Here is a 22,324-nt window from a genome sequence, read left to right as displayed (position 1 = left end):
GTAAATCTGTGGAATCAGAAAACTCGCCCTCGCCCTCGCCCTCGCCCTCGCCCTCGCCCTCGCCCTCGCCCTCGCCCTCGCCCTCGCCCATCGCCCATCGCCCATCGCCCATCGCCCCTCCCCCTCCCCCTCCCGCTCCCTGCCGGTCTGGGGGTTAGGATAGGCACCTGCCTGTCGTAATAGGTGACTAAAAGAAGTCTCAAACTTTTTGGCCCTGTAAGTTCAGGTCCCATATTATGGTTTGACCTGCCACTTTCCAAATTCTACAGAAGTGCGGGCCATATGGGGAAGGATGCCGCAGGTAGCGCATGAGTTATCCCTAGTGCCCTTACATGCGATCTCTGGAACCTCTTGTCATGGCTTTGCATCTCCATGTGCAATTCAACTACACTCCTGGAAATGGAAAAAAGAACACATTGACACCGGTGTGTCAGACCCACCATACTTGCTCCGGACACTGCGAGAGGGCTGTACAAGCAATGATCACACGCATGGCACAGCGGACACACCAGGAACCGCGGTGTTGGCCGTCGAATGGCGCTAGCTGCGCAGCATTTGTGCACCGCCGCCGTCAGTGTCAGCCAGTTTGCCGTGGCATACGGAGCTCCATCGCAGTCTTTAACACTGGTAGCATGCCGCGACAGCGTGGACGTGAACCGTATGTGCAGTTGACGGACTTTGAGCGAGGGCGTATATTGGGCATGCGGGAGGCCGGGTGGACGTACCGCCGAATTGCTCAACACGTGGGGCGTGAGGTCTCCACAGTACATCGATGTTGTCGCCAGTGGTCGGCGGAAGGTGCACGTGCCCGTCGACCAGGGACCGGACCGCAGTGACGCACGGATGCACGCCAAGACCATAGGATCCTACGCAGTGCCGTAGGGGACCGCACCGCCACTTCCCAGCAAATTAGGGACACTGTTGCTCCTGGGGTATCGGCGAGGACCATTCGCAACCGTCTCCATGAAGCTGGGCTACGGTCCCGCACACCGTTAGGCCGTCTTCCGCTCACGCCCCAACATCGTGCAGCCCGCCTCCAGTGGTGTCGCGACAGGCGTGAATGGAGGGATGAATGGAGACGTGTCGTCTTCAGCGATGAGAGTCGCTTCTGCCTTGGTGCCAATGATGGTCGTATGCGTGTTTGGCGCCGTGCAGGTGAGCGCCACAATCAGGACTGCATACGACCGAGGCACACAGGGCCAACACCCGGCATCATGGTGTGGGGAGCGATCTCCTACACTGGCCGTACACCACTGGTGATCGTCGAGGGGACACTGAATAGTGCACGGTACATCCAAACCGTCATCGAACCCATCGTTCTACCATTCCTAGACCGGCAAGGGAACTTGCTGTTCCAACAGGACAATGCACGTCCGCATGTATCCCGTGCCACCCAACGTGCTCTAGAAGGTGTAAGTCAACTACCCTGGCCAGCAAGATCTCCGGATCTGTCCCCCATTGAGCATGTTTGGGACTGGATGAAGCGTCGTCTCACGCGGTCTGCACGTCCAGCACGAACGCTGGTCCAACTGAGACGCCAGGTGGAAATGGCATGGCAAGCCGTTCCACAGGACTACATCCAGCATCTCTACGATCGTCTCCAAGGGAGAATAGCAGCCTGCATTGCTGCGAAAGGTGGATATACACTGTACTAATGCCGACATTGTGCATGCTCTGTTGCCTGTGTCTATGTGCCTGTGGTTCTGTCAGTGTGATCATGTGATGTATCTGACCCCAGGAATGTGTCAATAAAGTTTCCCCTTCCTGGGACAATGAATTCACGGTGTTCTTATTTCAATTTCCAGGAGTGTATTTGGGCGAGGATACTTTCCGGAGTATGTCATCTTCTTCCATTGTCCCATGTCCTCTTTCACCCCCATGACAGTATTGGATATCTCTGCACCCAATATCCAGCACGGTAGCCAGTCCATTGTGGTGGGGCCGTCATGTACCCATTTGGTGGTAGCCCCTTGACAACACAAGAATGACACTGCTGATGCCTGAGCTGTAAACTCCCCACATATGCCAAGGAGTAGATGCCTATCTTCCTGGGGTATTAGGACTCCCAGCAATGGCCATCATGCCAGGTAGCCTTTGCTGTGGCTGGGTGTTGCCCGTGGCGGGAGGCCCTGGTCGGAGTGGGTAGCATCAGGGCAGATGACCCACAATGAAGTGGACTAAGTCATCTCATGCTGGTGACCGTACAGCACCAGCAGTCTCTAAGAAGGGCAAGATCGAATACAATGCCGACTGGTATGACCCTAAATCGTTTCCTTTCCTCGCTACACCATGGGAGGAACATAGGTCTACAGAAAGAAGAGAGCCATATTCGCCTCAGTATTTAGTCTGTAGCAGAATGGATGGGGATTCGTGTCTACCTATGAAGCCTCAGTTTTTTGTTGAATATTTTGAGGATAAGTTTGGGGAACTGACAGCACTGTCCAAGATGAGAAAAGTGGTACAGTCTTGATTCAGATAGTATCCCCTGCCCAATCCCGAGCATTACTCCCTTGTGACCGGCTAGGTGATATTCCTGTTTCTGTCACTCCCCATAAAAGCCTCAACATGGTCCAGGGGATTATTTTCTATGGCTACCTCCTCTTGCAGTCCGACGATGAGCTCCATGGTAATCTAGAATGGTGGTGTGTTCATTTCATCCGGCATGTTTACAGGGGACCCAAAGACAACAGGTTTGCTACCAGTGTCTTCATCTTGGCCTTTGAGAGTGATTCATTGCCTGAAAAGGTCAAGGTGATGGTTTACCCCTGTGATGTTAAAGCTTCTTAAGTTCCTCATAAGTTAATAACAACAGGAACTGTCCATATAGACTGTTCCTGCTGATGATCAGAACCTACTGTGATGCTATATTTGTGGTCATCATCTGCTTCACAGCCAGTGTGTGAGGGCATCACCTCTACTATGCTCCATATGGCAATATTGTGTGTGGTGTGCAAGATTTTGCCCTTAAGGCTAATTGAAGGAGAGTGGATTTTCGCTCTGCAGTGGGGTGTGCGCTAATTAGAACATTCTGACATTCTGATACATTAAAACTGTGTATTGGATTGAGTCTTAAAACTAGGCCTTGTCCGGCACACCGTTCCAGTCTGCCAGGATGTTTCTTACAGGAGTAATTGGGACCACCCCATTAGAGTTGTTGTTTGAGATTTTATGTATATTTCCAAAAGATACTACTGACAAGTGTGTTGAGGCCTCATCTTGGATCAATAAGAGCAAGCAGGATGAATGTAGATGTTAATCACTAACAGAATTTCCTATTAAGTCTAGGAAAGTTACTGGCATAAGGAAGTATGTGGTAAAATGTTTGTGACGCTTTGGTTATAGTTGGTGGATATAAAATCTTCTCTAACCTTCAGGAAAGGCCAAAAGTTACATCGTGCTGCACCCAGGCAAGGTTAGCTTGCTGCGTATGTCCTGTATGTTCACCCCAATGGTACGCAGTGGATTACAATGTAATATATTGAAGATTTCTTTTACTTTAAAAGTACAATGAGTGTAGAGCATCCTATGTTTATAGAAGCCATAGTTTGTTATAGAAAACACATGGGAATTCCACCAACGTGTTTTAATATATGGTTGTTTGTGCGCATAATTACTGCTAACAATAACTATAGTCACTGCTACCAATACAACGAGTGCTGGTGAGAGAGCAGCCCTTAAGACTCTCACACAGGCCATAGCTAGCAGTAATATGTAGGTTAGCATCTTGTTCTCTTGTTTTCATTTCATATGGTTGTTCACTTCATGTTATCTTGTTTTGTTTTTAGTTCATGGTGTTTTTCTCTTTGTTTAGCATTTATGTTTCTAAAGCACTGCTGGCTGTAATTTGTAGAGATAATGAAAAAGATTTCATGATGAAAGTTAATCAGCCACATTGAGAGCAGTATCAGTGAAAGTGAGACATGGCTTGCTACCTGCCTTTCCTAACTAAATGTCAGTCCCATTTGAATAGATATGTGTCCCAAGTGTTAGCAGCCACTATTTCAGCAGTGACTCTTCCGTTTCACCAGCTGAAACTAAACTTATGTGTAGTATTAATAAAACCAAGCAGTGATTCATTGAGATGTGAAGTGGCACTCAGTTCCCTTAAGCCACATCAGTTGGCATCTCACCATGTCAGAGTGAAAAGCTGTATGTCATGTCAGACTCTGTAATGGTGTTTCCTTCACAAAGAAGAAATTATTATAAAATATGTAGTTATGTGGAGACCAAATTTTTAAAGAGCTTCACAGATTCATGGAAGACCAATGGCTTAGTGATTGTCTCCTTGTCGAACCAACATAAAGCAAGATTTCTAGCTCTGAGAGTGTTACAGCAGCTTGCCAGCTGGGGTGGCCAAGCGGTTCTAGGTGCTACAGTCTGGAACCGCGCGACCACTATGGTCACAGGTTCGAATCCTGCCTCGGGCATGGATATGTGTGATGTTCTTAGGTTAGTTAGGTTTAAGTAGTTCTAAGTTCTAGGGGACTGATGACCTCAGAAGTTAAGTCCCATAGTTCTCAGAGCCTTTTTGATTTTTGTAACAGCAGATTAACTCTTGTCACAACAAGCTGGAGACTCTGGTTCTCGATCTAGAGCGTATGTGCATTGTGCACAGTTCAGAGTGAAGGTTTGGGTGTGAGAGGTAGATAAGGGAATCTTGTTAAGGGTTAGTTATGATAGAGTAAGAAAGTATAGCAGAAGGGGTTATGTTTTGGGGGGTGAGGGGTGAAGTTATGATGAGGGCAGTAAGGTTTAATGAGATGGTGATGGGCATAGAGGTAGGTGAATGAGAGGATTGGTTATCATGCAGCAATGAAGTTTGAACCTAAAGTAATGTGTTCATGATGCAAGCAAGAAAGTGTATCGAAAACTGGTGGTACTGTGCCAATTATGGGAATGAAGTTTTTCATGTAAAAATTGTTACTATTTCATTGTGCTATTACTCTTCAAAAGTTGGTGGAAATGTTTAATTAAAAATAATTGTGGACACAACTCTCTCATTCAACATGTTTATGAAATATATGTAACTGAAGTGAGCGGTAGTTGAAAATTAAACTTTGTTAGCATGTTGAAATTCGATACATAAATAATCCTGTTATCAAAATTTCAGATGTGCCAAGATATGGAAAGTCATACTTTGAGGGAGATTTCCAAAGACGACTGTCGAAGGAAGGCTCTGTTGGTGAGTAAATTTGTTTAGTTCAATCACTGAATTAAGCATTTTGTAATCACTCATGGTATTTTCACTTTGAATAATTGGAATCATGGTAGATGTAACATTGAATCGGTCGTGAAATGTTGTTTCATTGGTTTAAGGACATAGTTTGTGGCAGGTATAAGAAACCATTCTTGATTATGAGGAGAGGGTTCACTTGCAGAAAGAACTCTGTTATGGGTTGATGTTTCCATCCGTGCAGGTCTGTATCTTTAGGTAAAGAACCAGGCAGAAGGTGTTAAACAGTGGAGAGTATAGAAAGCTATTGTACAAAGTTGTGGTGACATTCTTACTCATAAGTATAAAACTGTTCCATAAAGAAACATTTTAATTCTTTGTGATCCCAAAGATTTTGGGAGTTATACTGCAAGAGCATTAACTGACATTTAGTTTAAATAGTTATGTTATCTGCCAGTGCTTCTGAATTTCTTTGTCATCACAAGACATGATATTTTTTAATGGGAAGAGAAGGAAGTTGTGTGAACTTGAATACATTGAATGTAAAGTATTTTAAGACGCCTGGGGGTTGGGGGGGGGGGGGGGGATAAAAAGCCACTTCATTTTATCCAGTGTTTCTTTATCTACGTCACTTTTTTATATTTAGATTGCTTCTGGTCCTTGTAGGATTACAATGGTGTATTGTAAAGTGGTACATTGTGAATATAAATTTACAAAATTAAGAAAAATCGAAAAGTAACTTAGGTTCCAGTAGTGATGACATGATTTAAAAAAGAAATGAGACTACTCTCATTCATAAATATTTGTTGTAATGTAAATCTGTGTAGCCTCTTGAAGGATGACAAGCAGAAAGGTTATGAATAGCAAGGACAAGCAGAAGGGTTCTATGTAGCAGAAAAGTTGAATTCATTCTCTCCTCCCTCTCTCGCTGCCTGCCTGTGTCAAGTGCAGTGCAGTGCAGTCCAGTCCATCAGTCACTTACTCTACACCTTCTTCCCCTTCCTGCCCCCCCCCCCCCCCACCGTGCGCGCGTCCTTTTGTGTGTGTGTGTGTGTGTGTGTGTGTGTGTGTGTGTGTGTGTGTGTGTGTGTGTGCCGGGGGGGGGGGGGGGGGGAAGGCGGCAAGTGGCCCTACTTTTATCTTTTATGCTAGTTGTAAATGTTTTGTAAGCAGACAGATTTACAACATTTATCAAGTTTGTTTTGTACCATGCCTCATAGATTATTTTTTCCAGCAGAGTGCAACATAATGAGTGTAGTAAATTGTTTGCCTACTGCCACAGATTTGACTGATGAACAATAAACTTGTTGCAGCATAGTGACAGAGTTCAGGCATGGACTAACGTGCTATGACAGATAGTACCTTAATAATGGGAGCAATCAAGTATAGTGTAATAAGAAGATACAGAACTAGTAGTCTACATTATGCCTGAAGTCGCATGGACAAACGTGAATATGTCATTTATTTAGGAATAGTCAAACAAGAGGTTTTGGAAGATTTTTCCTTTTTATTTCTGTATCGTACAAGAGCCTTCATTGTTTAAACAATTGCTTGTATCTGGTCAGTGATAAATCGGAAAATATTTCAAACAGTGACATCTGACGAGCTTTTTTAGGTGTCGCTTTGTAAAGGCCTTGGGGTTTATGGCTTTTATGCACTTTACTGGCATTGTAATGTGTCTTGGGTTTGAGCTGGAACCAGAATTTTTAACCTGATAAAATGTATTCACAATAGTTAACAAATATTTGCTGCCAGAAGTCAATTACATAGCACAGCTTATCATACCATTCAGCAGAACATACTCTTATACTGTGACGTTACTGTTAAAGTATCTTTGAATTCCATGTATGTAAAGATTCATTGCAATTTAACAAAATGATATTCTCTTGAAGTAGGAAGTTTTGAATTGAATAACTGTGGCCTGAAAAACAACATTTGCCACTTCCAAGGGAGTTGTAATGACGAAGAACTTAGTACAAAATTACATGGCTATTTGTGTTGCCCATTAATACTGACATTTTGAGTGCTTACGTGTTTAATGCATCATTTGAATACTTTTCTTTTCAGAACTGCAGTATTAGTATTTATGACTGAGGCAGGGACTAGTACATCTCACATTTAGAAATTCTTCCTTTGCATCTGCTATGTAAAATTGGTTGCTAGGTCCAATAGCCTTGTGCTGTTAGAATCAATCATGTGAAGATCACTGGGGCAATGGTGCAGTTTAGGTGTCTTTTTCTTCAGGTATAAGTTGTTACTGACAGTCAATGTTTGAACTCACATACATGTAATGTATTTAATATTGCAATATGAACATCATTAAAATTTTAAATTGCAATTCATTTTGCCACTTTTGTGGAGAGACATCTGATCACAAAGAAGAAATTATTATAAAATATGTAGTTATGTGGAAGCCAAATTTATAAAGAGCTTCACAGATTCATGAAAGAAACACCGGAAGTAAGATTTATAGCTCTGAGAGTGTAACAGAAGTTTATCTCTTGTCACAACAAGGTGGAGACGCTGGTTCTCGACATAGAGCGTGTGTGCATTGTGCACTGTTCAGAGTGGAGATTTGGGAGCGAGAGGTAGATAAGGGAATCTTGTTAAGGGTTAGTTATGATAGAGTAAGAAAGTATAGCAGAAGGGGTTATGTTTTGGTGGGTGAGGGGTGAAGTTATGATGAGGGCAGTAAGGTTTAATGAGATGGTGATGGGCATAGAGGTAGGTGAATGAGAGGATTGGTTATCATGCAGCAATGAAGTTTGAACCTAAAGTAATGTGTTCATGATGCAAGCAAGAAAGTGTATCGAAAACTGGTGGTACTGTGCCAATTATGGGAATGAAGTTTTTCATGTAAAAATTGTTACTATTTCATTGTGCTATTACTCTTCAAAAGTTGGTGGAAATGTTTAATTAAAAATAATTGTGGACACAACTCTCTCATTCAACATGTTTATGAAATATATGTAACTGAAGTGAGCGGTAGTTGAAAATTAAACTTTGTTAGCATGTTGAAATTCGATACATAAATAATCCTGTTATCAAAATTTCAGATGTGCCAAGATATGGAAAGTCATACTTTGAGGGAGATTTCCAAAGACGACTGTCGAAGGAAGGCTCTGTTGGTGAGTAAATTTGTTTAGTTCAATCACTGAATTAAGCATTTTGTAATCACTCATGGTATTTTCACTTTGAATAATTGGAATCATGGTAGATGTAACATTGAATCGGTCTTGAAATGTTGTTTCATTGGTTTAAGGACATAGTTTGTGGCAGGTATAAGAAACTATTCTTGATTATGAGGAGAGGGTTCACTTGCAGAAAGAACTCTGTTATGGGTTGATGTTTCCATCCGTGCAGGTCTGTATCTTTAGGTAAAGAACCAGGCAGAAGGTGTTAAACAGTGGAGAGTATAGAAAGCTATTGTACAAAGTTGTGGTGACATTCTTACTCATAAGTATAAAACTGTTCCATAAAGAAACATTTTAATTCTTTGTGATCCCAAAGATTTTGGGAGTTATACTGCAAGAGCATTAACTGACATTTAGTTTAAATAGTTATGTTATCTGCCAGTGCTTCTGAATTTCTTTGTCATCACAAGACATGATATTTTTTAATGGGAAGAGAAGGAAGTTGTGTGAACTTGAATACATTGAATGTAAAGTATTTTAAGACGCCTGGGGGTTGGGGGGGGGGGGGATAAAAAGCCACTTCATTTTATCCAGTGTTTCTTTATCTACGTCACTTTTTTATATTTAGATTGCTTCTGGTCCTTGTAGGATTACAATGGTGTATTGTAAAGTGGTACATTGTGAATATAAATTTACAAAATTAAGAAAAATCGAAAAGTAACTTAGGTTCCAGTAGTGATGACATGATTTAAAAAAGAAATGAGACTACTCTCATTCATAAATATTTGTTGTAATGTAAATCTGTGTAGCCTCTTGAAGGATGACAAGCAGAAAGGTTATGAATAGCAAGGACAAGCAGAAGGGTTCTATGTAGCAGAAAAGTTGAATTCATTCTCTCCTCCCTCTCTCGCTGCCTGCCTGTGTCAAGTGCAGTGCAGTGCAGTCCAGTCCATCAGTCACTTACTCTACACCTTCTTCCCCTTCCTGCCCCCCCCCCCCCCACCGTGCGCGCGTCCTTTTGTGTGTGTGTGTGTGTGTGTGTGTGTGTGTGTGTGTGTGTGTGTGTGTGTGTGCCGGGGGGGAGGGGGGGGGGGAAGGCGGCAAGTGGCCCTACTTTTATCTTTTATGCTAGTTGTAAATGTTTTGTAAGCAGACAGATTTACAACATTTATCAAGTTTGTTTTGTACCATGCCTCATAGATTATTTTTTCCAGCAGAGTGCAACATAATGAGTGTAGTAAATTGTTTGCCTACTGCCACAGATTTGACTGATGAACAATAAACTTGTTGCAGCATAGTGACAGAGTTCAGGCATGGACTAACGTGCTATGACAGATAGTACCTTAATAATGGGAGCAATCAAGTATAGTGTAATAAGAAGATACAGAACTAGTAGTCTACATTATGCCTGAAGTCGCATGGACAAACGTGAATATGTCATTTATTTAGGAATAGTCAAACAAGAGGTTTTGGAAGATTTTTCCTTTTTATTTCTGTATCGTACAAGAGCCTTCATTGTTTAAACAATTGCTTGTATCTGGTCAGTGATAAATCGGAAAATATTTCAAACAGTGACATCTGACGAGCTTTTTTAGGTGTCGCTTTGTAAAGGCCTTGGGGTTTATGGCTTTTATGCACTTTACTGGCATTGTAATGTGTCTTGGGTTTGAGCTGGAACCAGAATTTTTAACCTGATAAAATGTATTCACAATAGTTAACAAATATTTGCTGCCAGAAGTCAATTACATAGCACAGCTTATCATACCATTCAGCAGAACATACTCTTATACTGTGACGTTACTGTTAAAGTATCTTTGAATTCCATGTATGTAAAGATTCATTGCAATTTAACAAAATGATATTCTCTTGAAGTAGGAAGTTTTGAATTGAATAACTGTGGCCTGAAAAACAACATTTGCCACTTCCAAGGGAGTTGTAATGACGAAGAACTTAGTACAAAATTACATGTCTATTTGTGTTGCCCATTAATACTGACATTTTGAGTGCTTACGTGTTTAATGCATCATTTGAATACTTTTCTTTTCAGAACTGCAGTATTAGTATTTATGACTGAGGCAGGGACTAGTACATCTCACATTTAGAAATTCTTCCTTTGCATCTGCTATGTAAAATTGGTTGCTAGGTCCAATAGCCTTGTGCTGTTAGAATCAATCATGTGAAGATCACTGGGGCAATGGTGCAGTTTAGGTGTCTTTTTCTTCAGGTATAAGTTGTTACTGACAGTCAATGTTTGAACTCACATACATGTAATGTATTTAATATTGCAATATGAACATCATTAAAATTTTAAATTGCAATTCATTTTGCCACTTTTGTGGAGAGACATCTGATCACAAAGAAGAAATTATTATAAAATATGTAGTTATGTGGAAGCCAAATTTATAAAGAGCTTCACAGATTCATGAAAGAAACACCGGAAGTAAGATTTATAGCTCTGAGAGTGTAACAGAAGTTTATCTCTTGTCACAACAAGGTGGAGACGCTGGTTCTCGATATAGAGCGTGTGTGCATTGTGCACAGTTCAGAGTGGAGATTTGGGAGCGAGAGGTAGATAAGGGAATCTTGTTCAGGGTTAGTTATGATAGAGTAAGAAAGTATAGCAGAAGGGGTTATGTTTTGGTGGGTGAGGGGTGAAGTTATGATGAGGGCAGTAAGGTTTAATGAGATGGTGATGGGCATAGAGGTAGGTGAATGAGAGGATTGGTTATCATACAGCAATGAAGTTTGAACCTAAAGTAATGTGTTCATGATGCAAGCAAGAAAGTGTATCGAAAACTGGTGGTACTGTGCCAATTATGGGAATGAAGTTTTTCATGTAAAAATTGTTACTATTTCATTGTGCTATTACTCTTCAAAAGTTGGTGGAAATGTTTAATTAAAAATAATTGTGGACACAACTCTCTCATTCAACATGTTTATGAAATATATGTAACTGAAGTGAGTGGTAGTTGAAAATTAAACTTTGTTAGCATGTTGAAATTCGATACAAAAATAATCCTGTTATCAAAATTTCAGATGTGCCAAGATATGGAAAGTCATACTTTGAGGGAGATTTCCAAAGACGACTGTCGAAGGAAGGCTCTGTTGGTGAGTAAATTTGTTTAGTTCAATCACTGAATTAAGCATTTTGTAATCACTCATGGTATTTTCACTTTGAATAATTGGAATCATGGTAGATGTAACATTGAATCGGTCTTGAAATGTTGTTTCATTGGTTTAAGGACATAGTTTGTGGCAGGTATAAGAAACTATTCTTGATTATGAGGAGAGGGTTCACTTGCAGAAAGAACTCTGTTATGGGTTGATGTTTCCATCCGTGCAGGTCTGTATCTTTAGGTAAAGAACCAGGCAGAAGGTGTTAAACAGTGGAGAGTATAGAAAGCTATTGTACAAAGTTGTGGTGACATTCTTACTCATAAGTATAAAACTGTTCCATAAAGAAACATTTTAATTCTTTGTGATCCCAAAGATTTTGGGAGTTATACTGCAAGAGCATTAACTGACATTTAGTTTAAATAGTTATGTTATCTGCCAGTGCTTCTGAATTTCTTTGTCATCACAAGACATGATATTTTTTAATGGGAAGAGAAGGAAGTTGTGTGAACTTGAATACATTGAATGTAAAGTATTTTAAGACGCCTGGGGGTTGGGGGGGGGGGGGGGGGGGGGGATAAAAAGCCACTTCATTTTATCCAGTGTTTCTTTATCTACGTCACTTTTTTATATTTAGATTGCTTCTGGTCCTTGTAGGATTACAATGGTGTATTGTAAAGTGGTACATTGTGAATATAAATTTACAAAATTAAGAAAAATCGAAAAGTAACTTAGGTTCCAGTAGTGATGACATGATTTAAAAAAGAAATGAGACTACTCTCATTCATAAATATTTGTTGTAATGTAAATCTGTGTAGCCTCTTGAAGGATGACAAGCAGAAAGGTTATGAATAGCAAGGACAAGCAGAAGGGTTCTATGTAGCAGAAAAGTTGAATTCATTCTCTCCTCCCTCTCTCGCTGCCTGCCTGTGTCAAGTGCAGTGCAGTGCAGTCCAGTCCATCAGTCACTTACTCTACACCTTCTTCCCCTTCCTGCCCCCCCCCCCCCCCCACCGTGCGCGCGTCCTTTTGTGTGTGTGTGTGTGTGTGTGTGTGTGTGTGTGTGTGTGTGTGTGTGTGTGTGTGTGCCGGGGGGGGGGGGGGGGGGAAGGCGGCAAGTGGCCCTACTTTTATCTTTTATGCTAGTTGTAAATGTTTTGTAAGCAGACAGATTTACAACATTTATCAAGTTTGTTTTGTACCATGCCTCATAGATTATTTTTTCCAGCAGAGTGCAACATAATGAGTGTAGTAAATTGTTTGCCTACTGCCACAGATTTGACTGATGAACAATAAACTTGTTGCAGCATAGTGACAGAGTTCAGGCATGGACTAACGTGCTATGACAGATAGTACCTTAATAATGGGAGCAATCAAGTATAGTGTAATAAGAAGATACAGAACTAGTAGTCTACATTATGCCTGAAGTCGCATGGACAAACGTGAATATGTCATTTATTTAGGAATAGTCAAACAAGAGGTTTTGGAAGATTTTTCCTTTTTATTTCTGTATCGTACAAGAGCCTTCATTGTTTAAACAATTGCTTGTATCTGGTCAGTGATAAATCGGAAAATATTTCAAACAGTGACATCTGACGAGCTTTTTTAGGTGTCGCTTTGTAAAGGCCTTGGGGTTTATGGCTTTTATGCACTTTACTGGCATTGTAATGTGTCTTGGGTTTGAGCTGGAACCAGAATTTTTAACCTGATAAAATGTATTCACAATAGTTAACAAATATTTGCTGCCAGAAGTCAATTACATAGCACAGCTTATCATACCATTCAGCAGAACATACTCTTATACTGTGACGTTACTGTTAAAGTATCTTTGAATTCCATGTATGTAAAGATTCATTGCAATTTAACAAAATGATATTCTCTTGAAGTAGGAAGTTTTGAATTGAATAACTGTGGCCTGAAAAACAACATTTGCCACTTCCAAGGGAGTTGTAATGACGAAGAACTTAGTACAAAATTACATGGCTATTTGTGTTGCCCATTAATACTGACATTTTGAGTGCTTACGTGTTTAATGCATCATTTGAATACTTTTCTTTTCAGAACTGCAGTATTAGTATTTATGACTGAGGCAGGGACTAGTACATCTCACATTTAGAAATTCTTCCTTTGCATCTGCTATGTAAAATTGGTTGCTAGGTCCAATAGCCTTGTGCTGTTAGAATCAATCATGTGAAGATCACTGGGGCAATGGTGCAGTTTAGGTGTCTTTTTCTTCAGGTATAAGTTGTTACTGACAGTCAATGTTTGAACTCACATACATGTAATGTATTTAATATTGCAATATGAACATCATTAAAATTTTAAATTGCAATTCATTTTGCCACTTTTGTGGAGAGACATCTGATCACAAAGAAGAAATTATTATAAAATATGTAGTTATGTGGAAGCCAAATTTATAAAGAGCTTCACAGATTCATGAAAGAAACACCGGAAGTAAGATTTATAGCTCTGAGAGTGTAACAGAAGTTTATCTCTTGTCACAACAAGGTGGAGACGCTGGTTCTCGATATAGAGCGTGTGTGCATTGTGCACTGTTCAGAGTGGAGATTTGGGAGCGAGAGGTAGATAAGGGAATCTTGTTAAGGGTTAGTTATGATAGAGTAAGAAAGTATAGCAGAAGGGGTTATGTTTTGGTGGGTGAGGGGTGAAGTTATGATGAGGGCAGTAAGGTTTAATGAGATGGTGATGGGCATAGAGGTAGGTGAATGAGAGGATTGGTTATCATGCAGCAATGAAGTTTGAACCTAAAGTAATGTGTTCATGATGCAAGCAAGAAAGTGTATCGAAAACTGGTGGTACTGTGCCAATTATGGGAATGAAGTTTTTCATGTAAAAATTGTTACTATTTCATTGTGCTATTACTCTTCAAAAGTTGGTGGAAATGTTTAATTAAAAATAATTGTGGACACAACTCTCTCATTCAACATGTTTATGAAATATATGTAACTGAAGTGAGCGGTAGTTGAAAATTAAACTTTGTTAGCATGTTGAAATTCGATACATAAATAATCCTGTTATCAAAATTTCAGATGTGCCAAGATATGGAAAGTCATACTTTGAGGGAGATTTCCAAAGACGACTGTCGAAGGAAGGCTCTGTTGGTGAGTAAATTTGTTTAGTTCAATCACTGAATTAAGCATTTTGTAATCACTCATGGTATTTTCACTTTGAATAATTGGAATCATGGTAGATGTAACATTGAATCGGTCTTGAAATGTTGTTTCATTGGTTTAAGGACATAGTTTGTGGCAGGTATAAGAAACTATTCTTGATTATGAGGAGAGGGTTCACTTGCAGAAAGAACTCTGTTATGGGTTGATGTTTCCATCCGTGCAGGTCTGTATCTTTAGGTAAAGAACCAGGCAGAAGGTGTTAAACAGTGGAGAGTATAGAAAGCTATTGTACAAAGTTGTGGTGACATTCTTACTCATAAGTATAAAACTGTTCCATAAAGAAACATTTTAATTCTTTGTGATCCCAAAGATTTTGGGAGTTATACTGCAAGAGCATTAACTGACATTTAGTTTAAATAGTTATGTTATCTGCCAGTGCTTCTGAATTTCTTTGTCATCACAAGACATGATATTTTTTAATGGGAAGAGAAGGAAGTTGTGTGAACTTGAATACATTGAATGTAAAGTATTTTAAGACGCCTGGGGGTTGGGGGGGGGGGGGGGGGGGGATAAAAAGCCACTTCATTTTATCCAGTGTTTCTTTATCTACGTCACTTTTTTATATTTAGATTGCTTCTGGTCCTTGTAGGATTACAATGGTGTATTGTAAAGTGGTACATTGTGAATATAAATTTACAAAATTAAGAAAAATCGAAAAGTAACTTAGGTTCCAGTAGTGATGACATGATTTAAAAAAGAAATGAGACTACTCTCATTCATAAATATTTGTTGTAATGTAAATCTGTGTAGCCTCTTGAAGGATGACAAGCAGAAAGGTTATGAATAGCAAGGACAAGCAGAAGGGTTCTATGTAGCAGAAAAGTTGAATTCATTCTCTCCTCCCTCTCTCGCTGCCTGCCTGTGTCAAGTGCAGTGCAGTGCAGTGCAGTCCAGTCCATCAGTCACTTACTCTACACCTTCTTCCCCTTCCTGCCCCCCCCCCCCCCACCGTGCGCGCGTCCTTTTGTGTGTGTGTGTGTGTGTGTGTGTGTGTGTGTGTGTGTGTGTGTGTGTGTGTGTGTGTGTGTGTGCCGGGGGGGGGGGGGGGGAAGGCGTCAAGTGGCCCTACTTTTATCTTTTATGCTAGTTGTAAATGTTTTGTAAGCAGACAGATTTACAACATTTATCAAGTTTGTTTTGTACCATGCCTCATAGATTATTTTTTCCAGCAGAGTGCAACATAATGAGTGTAGTAAATTGTTTGCCTACTGCCACAGATTTGACTGATGAACAATAAACTTGTTGCAGCATAGTGACAGAGTTCAGGCATGGACTAACGTGCTATGACAGATAGTACCTTAATAATGGGAGCAATCAAGTATAGTGTAATAAGAAGATACAGAACTAGTAGTCTACATTATGCCTGAAGTCGCATGGACAAACGTGAATATGTCATTTATTTAGGAATAGTCAAACAAGAGGTTTTGGAAGATTTTTCCTTTTTATTTCTGTATCGTACAAGAGCCTTCATTGTTTAAACAATTGCTTGTATCTGGTCAGTGATAAATCGGAAAATATTTCAAACAGTGACATCTGACGAGCTTTTTTAGGTGTCGCTTTGTAAAGGCCTTGGGGTTTATGGCTTTTATGCACTTTACTGGCATTGTAATGTGTCTTGGGTTTGAGCTGGAACCAGAATTTTTAACCTGATAAAATGTATTCACAATAGTTAACAAATATTTGCTGCCAGAAGTCAATTACATAGCACAGCTTATCATACCATTCAGCAGAACATACTCTTATACTGTGACGTTACTGTTAAAGTATCTTTGAATTCCATGTATGTAAAGATTCATTGCAATTTAACAAAATGATATTCTCTTGAAGTAGGAAGTTTTGAATTGAATAACTGTGGCCTGAAAAACAACATTTGCCACTTCCAAGGGAGTTGTAATGACGAAGAACTTAGTACAAAATTACATGGCTATTTGTGTTGCCCATTAATACTGACATTTTGAGTGCTTACGTGTTTAATGCATCATTTGAATACTTTTCTTTTCAGAACTGCAGTATTAGTATTTATGACTGAGGCAGGGACTAGTACATCTCACATTTAGAAATTCTTCCTTTGCATCTGCTATGTAAAATTGGTTGCTAGGTCCAATAGCCTTGTGCTGTTAGAATCAATCATGTGAAGATCACTGGGGCAATGGTGCAGTTTAGGTGTCTTTTTCTTCAGGTATAAGTTGTTACTGACAGTCAATGTTTGAACTCACATACATGTAATGTATTTAATATTGCAATATGAACATCATTAAAATTTTAAATTGCAATTCATTTTGCCACTTTTGTGGAGAGACATCTGATCACAAAGAAGAAATTATTATAAAATATGTAGTTATGTGGAAGCCAAATTTATAAAGAGCTTCACAGATTCATGAAAGAAACACCGGAAGTAAGATTTATAGCTCTGAGAGTGTAACAGAAGTTTATCTCTTGTCACAACAAGGTGGAGACGCTGGTTCTCGATATAGAGCGTGTGTGCATTGTGCACTGTTCAGAGTGGAGATTTGGGAGCGAGAGGTAGATAAGGGAATCTTGTTAAGGGTTAGTTATGATAGAGTAAGAAAGTATAGCAGAAGGGGTTATGTTTTGGTGGGTGAGGGGTGAAGTTATGATGAGGGCAGTAAGGTTTAATGAGATGGTGATGGGCATAGAGGTAGGTGAATGAGAGGATTGGTTATCATGCAGCAATGAAGTTTGAACCTAAAGTAATGTGTTCATGATGCAAGCAAGAAAGTGTATCGAAAACTGGTGGTACTGTGCCAATTATGGGAATGAAGTTTTTCATGTAAAAATTGTTACTATTTCATTGTGCTATTACTCTTCAAAAGTTGGTGGAAATGTTTAATTAAAAATAATTGTGGACACAACTCTCTCATTCAACATGTTTATGAAATATATGTAACTGAAGTGAGCGGTAGTTGAAAATTAAACTTTGTTAGCATGTTGAAATTCGATACATAAATAATCCTGTTATCAAAATTTCAGATGTGCCAAGATATGGAAAGTCATACTTTGAGGGAGATTTCCAAAGACGACTGTCGAAGGAAGGCTCTGTTGGTGAGTAAATTTGTTTAGTTCAATCACTGAATTAAGCATTTTGTAATCACTCATGGTATTTTCACTTTGAATAATTGGAATCATGGTAGATGTAACATTGAATCGGTCTTGAAATGTTGTTTCATTGGTTTAAGGACATAGTTTGTGGCAGGTATAAGAAACTATTCTTGATTATGAGGAGAGGGTTCACTTGCAGAAAGAACTCTGTTATGGGTTGATGTTTCCATCCGTGCAGGTCTGTATCTTTAGGTAAAGAACCAGGCAGAAGGTGTTAAACAGTGGAGAGTATAGAAAGCTATTGTACAAAGTTGTGGTGACATTCTTACTCATAAGTATAAAACTGTTCCATAAAGAAACATTTTAATTCTTTGTGATCCCAAAGATTTTGGGAGTTATACTGCAAGAGCATTAACTGACATTTAGTTTAAATAGTTATGTTATCTGCCAGTGCTTCTGAATTTCTTTGTCATCACAAGACATGATATTTTTTAATGGGAAGAGAAGGAAGTTGTGTGAACTTGAATACATTGAATGTAAAGTATTTTAAGACGCCTGGGGGTTGGGGGGGGGGGGATAAAAAGCCACTTCATTTTATCCAGTGTTTCTTTATCTACGTCACTTTTTTATATTTAGATTGCTTCTGGTCCTTGTAGGATTACAATGGTGTATTGTAAAGTGGTACATTGTGAATATAAATTTACAAAATTAAGAAAAATCGAAAAGTAACTTAGGTTCCAGTAGTGATGACATGATTTAAAAAAGAAATGAGACTACTCTCATTCATAAATATTTGTTGTAATGTAAATCTGTGTAGCCTCTTGAAGGATGACAAGCAGAAAGGTTATGAATAGCAAGGACAAGCAGAAGGGTTCTATGTAGCAGAAAAGTTGAATTCATTCTCTCCTCCCTCTCTCGCTGCCTGCCTGTGTCAAGTGCAGTGCAGTGCAGTGCAGTCCAGTCCATCAGTCACTTACTCTACACCTTCTTCCCCTTCCTGCCCCCCCCCCCCCCCACTGTGCGCGCGTCCTTTTGTGTGTGTGTGTGTGTGTGTGTGTGTGTGTGTGTCGGGGGGGGGGGGGGGGGGGGGGAAGGCGGCAAGTGGCCCTACTTTTATCTTTTATGCTAGTTGTAAATGTTTTGTAAGCAGACAGATTTACAACATTTATCAAGTTTGTTTTGTACCATGCCTCATAGATTATTTTTTCCAGCAGAGTGCAACATAATGAGTGTAGTAAATTGTTTGCCTACTGCCACAGATTTGACTGATGAACAATAAACTTGTTGCAGCATAGTGACAGAGTTCAGGCATGGACTAACGTGCTATGACAGATAGTACCTTAATAATGGGAGCAATCAAGTATAGTGTAATAAGAAGATACAGAACTAGTAGTCTACATTATGCCTGAAGTCGCATGGACAAACGTGAATATGTCATTTATTTAGGAATAGTCAAACAAGAGGTTTTGGAAGATTTTTCCTTTTTATTTCTGTATCGTACAAGAGCCTTCATTGTTTAAACAATTGCTTGTATCTGGTCAGTGATAAATCGGAAAATATTTCAAACAGTGACATCTGACGAGCTTTTTTAGGTGTCGCTTTGTAAAGGCCTTGGGGTTTATGGCTTTTATGCACTTTACTGGCATTGTAATGTGTCTTGGGTTTGAGCTGGAACCAGAATTTTTAACCTGATAAAATGTATTCACAATAGTTAACAAATATTTGCTGCCAGAAGTCAATTACATAGCACAGCTTATCATACCATTCAGCAGAACATACTCTTATACTGTGACGTTACTGTTAAAGTATCTTTGAATTCCATGTATGTAAAGATTCATTGCAATTTAACAAAATGATATTCTCTTGAAGTAGGAAGTTTTGAATTGAATAACTGTGGCCTGAAAAACAACATTTGCCACTTCCAAGGGAGTTGTAATGACGAAGAACTTAGTACAAAATTACATGGCTATTTGTGTTGCCCATTAATACTGACATTTTGAGTGCTTACGTGTTTAATGCATCATTTGAATACTTTTCTTTTCAGAACTGCAGTATTAGTATTTATGACTGAGGCAGGGACTAGTACATCTCACATTTAGAAATTCTTCCTTTGCATCTGCTATGTAAAATTGGTTGCTAGGTCCAATAGCCTTGTGCTGTTAGAATCAATCATGTGAAGATCACTGGGGCAATGGTGCAGTTTAGGTGTCTTTTTCTTCAGGTATAAGTTGTTACTGACAGTCAATGTTTGAACTCACATACATGTAATGTATTTCATATTGCAATATGAACATCATTAAAATTTTAAATTGCAATTCATTTTGCCACTTTTGTGGAGAGACATCTGATCACAAAGAAGAAATTATTATAAAATATGTAGTTATGTGGAAGCCAAATTTATAAAGAGCTTCACAGATTCATGAAAGAAACACCGGAAGTAAGATTTATAGCTCTGAGAGTGTAACAGAAGTTTATCTCTTGTCACAACAAGGTGGAGACGCTGGTTCTCGATATAGAGCGTGTGTGCATTGTGCACTGTTCAGAGTGGAGATTTGGGAGCGAGAGGTAGATAAGGGAATCTTGTTAAGGGTTAGTTATGATAGAGTAAGAAAGTATAGCAGAAGGGGTTATGTTTTGGTGGGTGAGGGGTGAAGTTATGATGAGGGCAGTAAGGTTTAATGAGATGGTGATGGGCATAGAGGTAGGTGAATGAGAGGATTGGTTATCATGCAACAATGAAGTTTGAACCTAAAGTAATGTGTTCATGATGCAAGCAAGAAAGTGTATCGAAAACTGGTGGTACTGTGCCAATTATGGGAATGAAGTTTTTCATGTAAAAATTGTTACTATTTCATTGTGCTATTACTCTTCAAAAGTTGGTGGAAATGTTTAATTAAAAATAATTGTGGACACAACTCTCTCATTCAACATGTTTATGAAATATATGTAACTGAAGTGAGCAGTAGTTGAAAATTAAACTTTGTTAGCATGTTGAAATTCGATACATAAATAATCCTGTTATCAAAATTTCAGATGTGCCAAGATATGGAAAGTCATACTTTGAGGGAGATTTCCAAAGACGACTGTCGAAGGAAGGCTCTGTTGGTGAGTAAATTTGTTTAGTTCAATCACTGAATTAAGCATTTTGTAATCACTCATGGTATTTTCACTTTGAATAATTGGAATCATGGTAGATGTAACATTGAATCGGTCGTGAAATGTTGTTTCATTGGTTTAAGGACATAGTTTGTGGCAGGTATAAGAAACCATTCTTGATTATGAGGAGAGGGTTCACTTGCAGAAAGAACTCTGTTATGGGTTGATGTTTCCATCCGTGCAGGTCTGTATCTTTAGGTAAAGAACCAGGCAGAAGGTGTTAAACAGTGGAGAGTATAGAAAGCTATTGTACAAAGTTGTGGTGACATTCTTACTCATAAGTATAAAACTGTTCCATAAAGAAACATTTTAATTCTTTGTGATCCCAAAGATTTTGGGAGTTATACTGCAAGAGCATTAACTGACATTTAGTTTAAATAGTTATGTTATCTGCCAGTGCTTCTGAATTTCTTTGTCATCACAAGACATGATATTTTTTAATGGGAAGAGAAGGAAGTTGTGTGAACTTGAATACATTGAATGTAAAGTATTTTAAGACGCCTGGGGGTTGGGGGGGGGGGGGGGGGGGGGATAAAAAGCCACTTCATTTTATCCAGTGTTTCTTTATCTACGTCACTTTTTTATATTTAGATTGCTTCTGGTCCTTGTAGGATTACAATGGTGTATTGTAAAGTGGTACATTGTGAATATAAATTTACAAAATTAAGAAAAATCGAAAAGTAACTTAGGTTCCAGTAGTGATGACATGATTTAAAAAAGAAATGAGACTACTCTCATTCATAAATATTTGTTGTAATGTAAATCTGTGTAGCCTCTTGAAGGATGACAAGCAGAAAGGTTATGAATAGCAAGGACAAGCAGAAGGGTTCTATGTAGCAGAAAAGTTGAATTCATTCTCTCCTCCCTCTCTCGCTGCCTGCCTGTGTCAAGTGCAGTGCAGTGCAGTCCAGTCCATCAGTCACTTACTCTACACCTTCTTCCCCTTCCTGCCCCCCCCCCCCCCCCCCCACCGTGCGCGCGTCCTTTTGTGTGTGTGTGTGTGTGTGTGTGTGTGTGTGTGTGTGTGTGTGTGTGTGTCGGGGGGGGGGGGGGGCGGGAAGGCGGCAAGTGGCCCTACTTTTATCTTTTATGCTAGTTGTAAATGTTTTGTAAGCAGACAGATTTACAACATTTATCAAGTTTGTTTTGTACCATGCCTCATAGATTATTTTTTCCAGCAGAGTGCAACATAATGAGTGTAGTAAATTGTTTGCCTACTGCCACAGATTTGACTGATGAACAATAAACTTGTTGCAGCATAGTGACAGAGTTCAGGCATGGACTAACGTGCTATGACAGATAGTACCTTAATAATGGGAGCAATCAAGTATAGTGTAATAAGAAGATACAGAACTAGTAGTCTACATTATGCCTGAAGTCGCATGGACAAACGTGAATATGTCATTTATTTAGGAATAGTCAAACAAGAGGTTTTGGAAGATTTTTCCTTTTTATTTCTGTATCGTACAAGAGCCTTCATTGTTTAAACAATT

General features: G+C 39.5%; 1 protein-coding gene across 1 annotated transcript in view; it reads left to right on the top strand.

Moving 5' to 3' along the window:
• Positions 1-22,324, top strand: part of LOC124555885 (delta(14)-sterol reductase LBR-like) — a 241,770-nt gene that overhangs the window by 76,164 nt on the left and 143,282 nt on the right. Inside the window, exon 8 of the mRNA XM_047129946.1 lies at positions 5,111-5,182. Within this exon, the coding sequence (XP_046985902.1) occupies positions 5,111-5,182 (72 nt within the window). The remainder of the gene's footprint in view (positions 1-5,110; positions 5,183-22,324) is intronic.

This window comes from Schistocerca americana, chromosome X (genome assembly GCF_021461395.2).
Source record: "Schistocerca americana isolate TAMUIC-IGC-003095 chromosome X, iqSchAmer2.1, whole genome shotgun sequence".
Classification (NCBI taxonomy): Eukaryota; Metazoa; Arthropoda; class Insecta; order Orthoptera; family Acrididae; genus Schistocerca; species Schistocerca americana.
The sequence above is the reverse complement of the archived record's forward strand: the minus strand, read 5'-3'. Positions and strand labels throughout refer to the sequence as shown.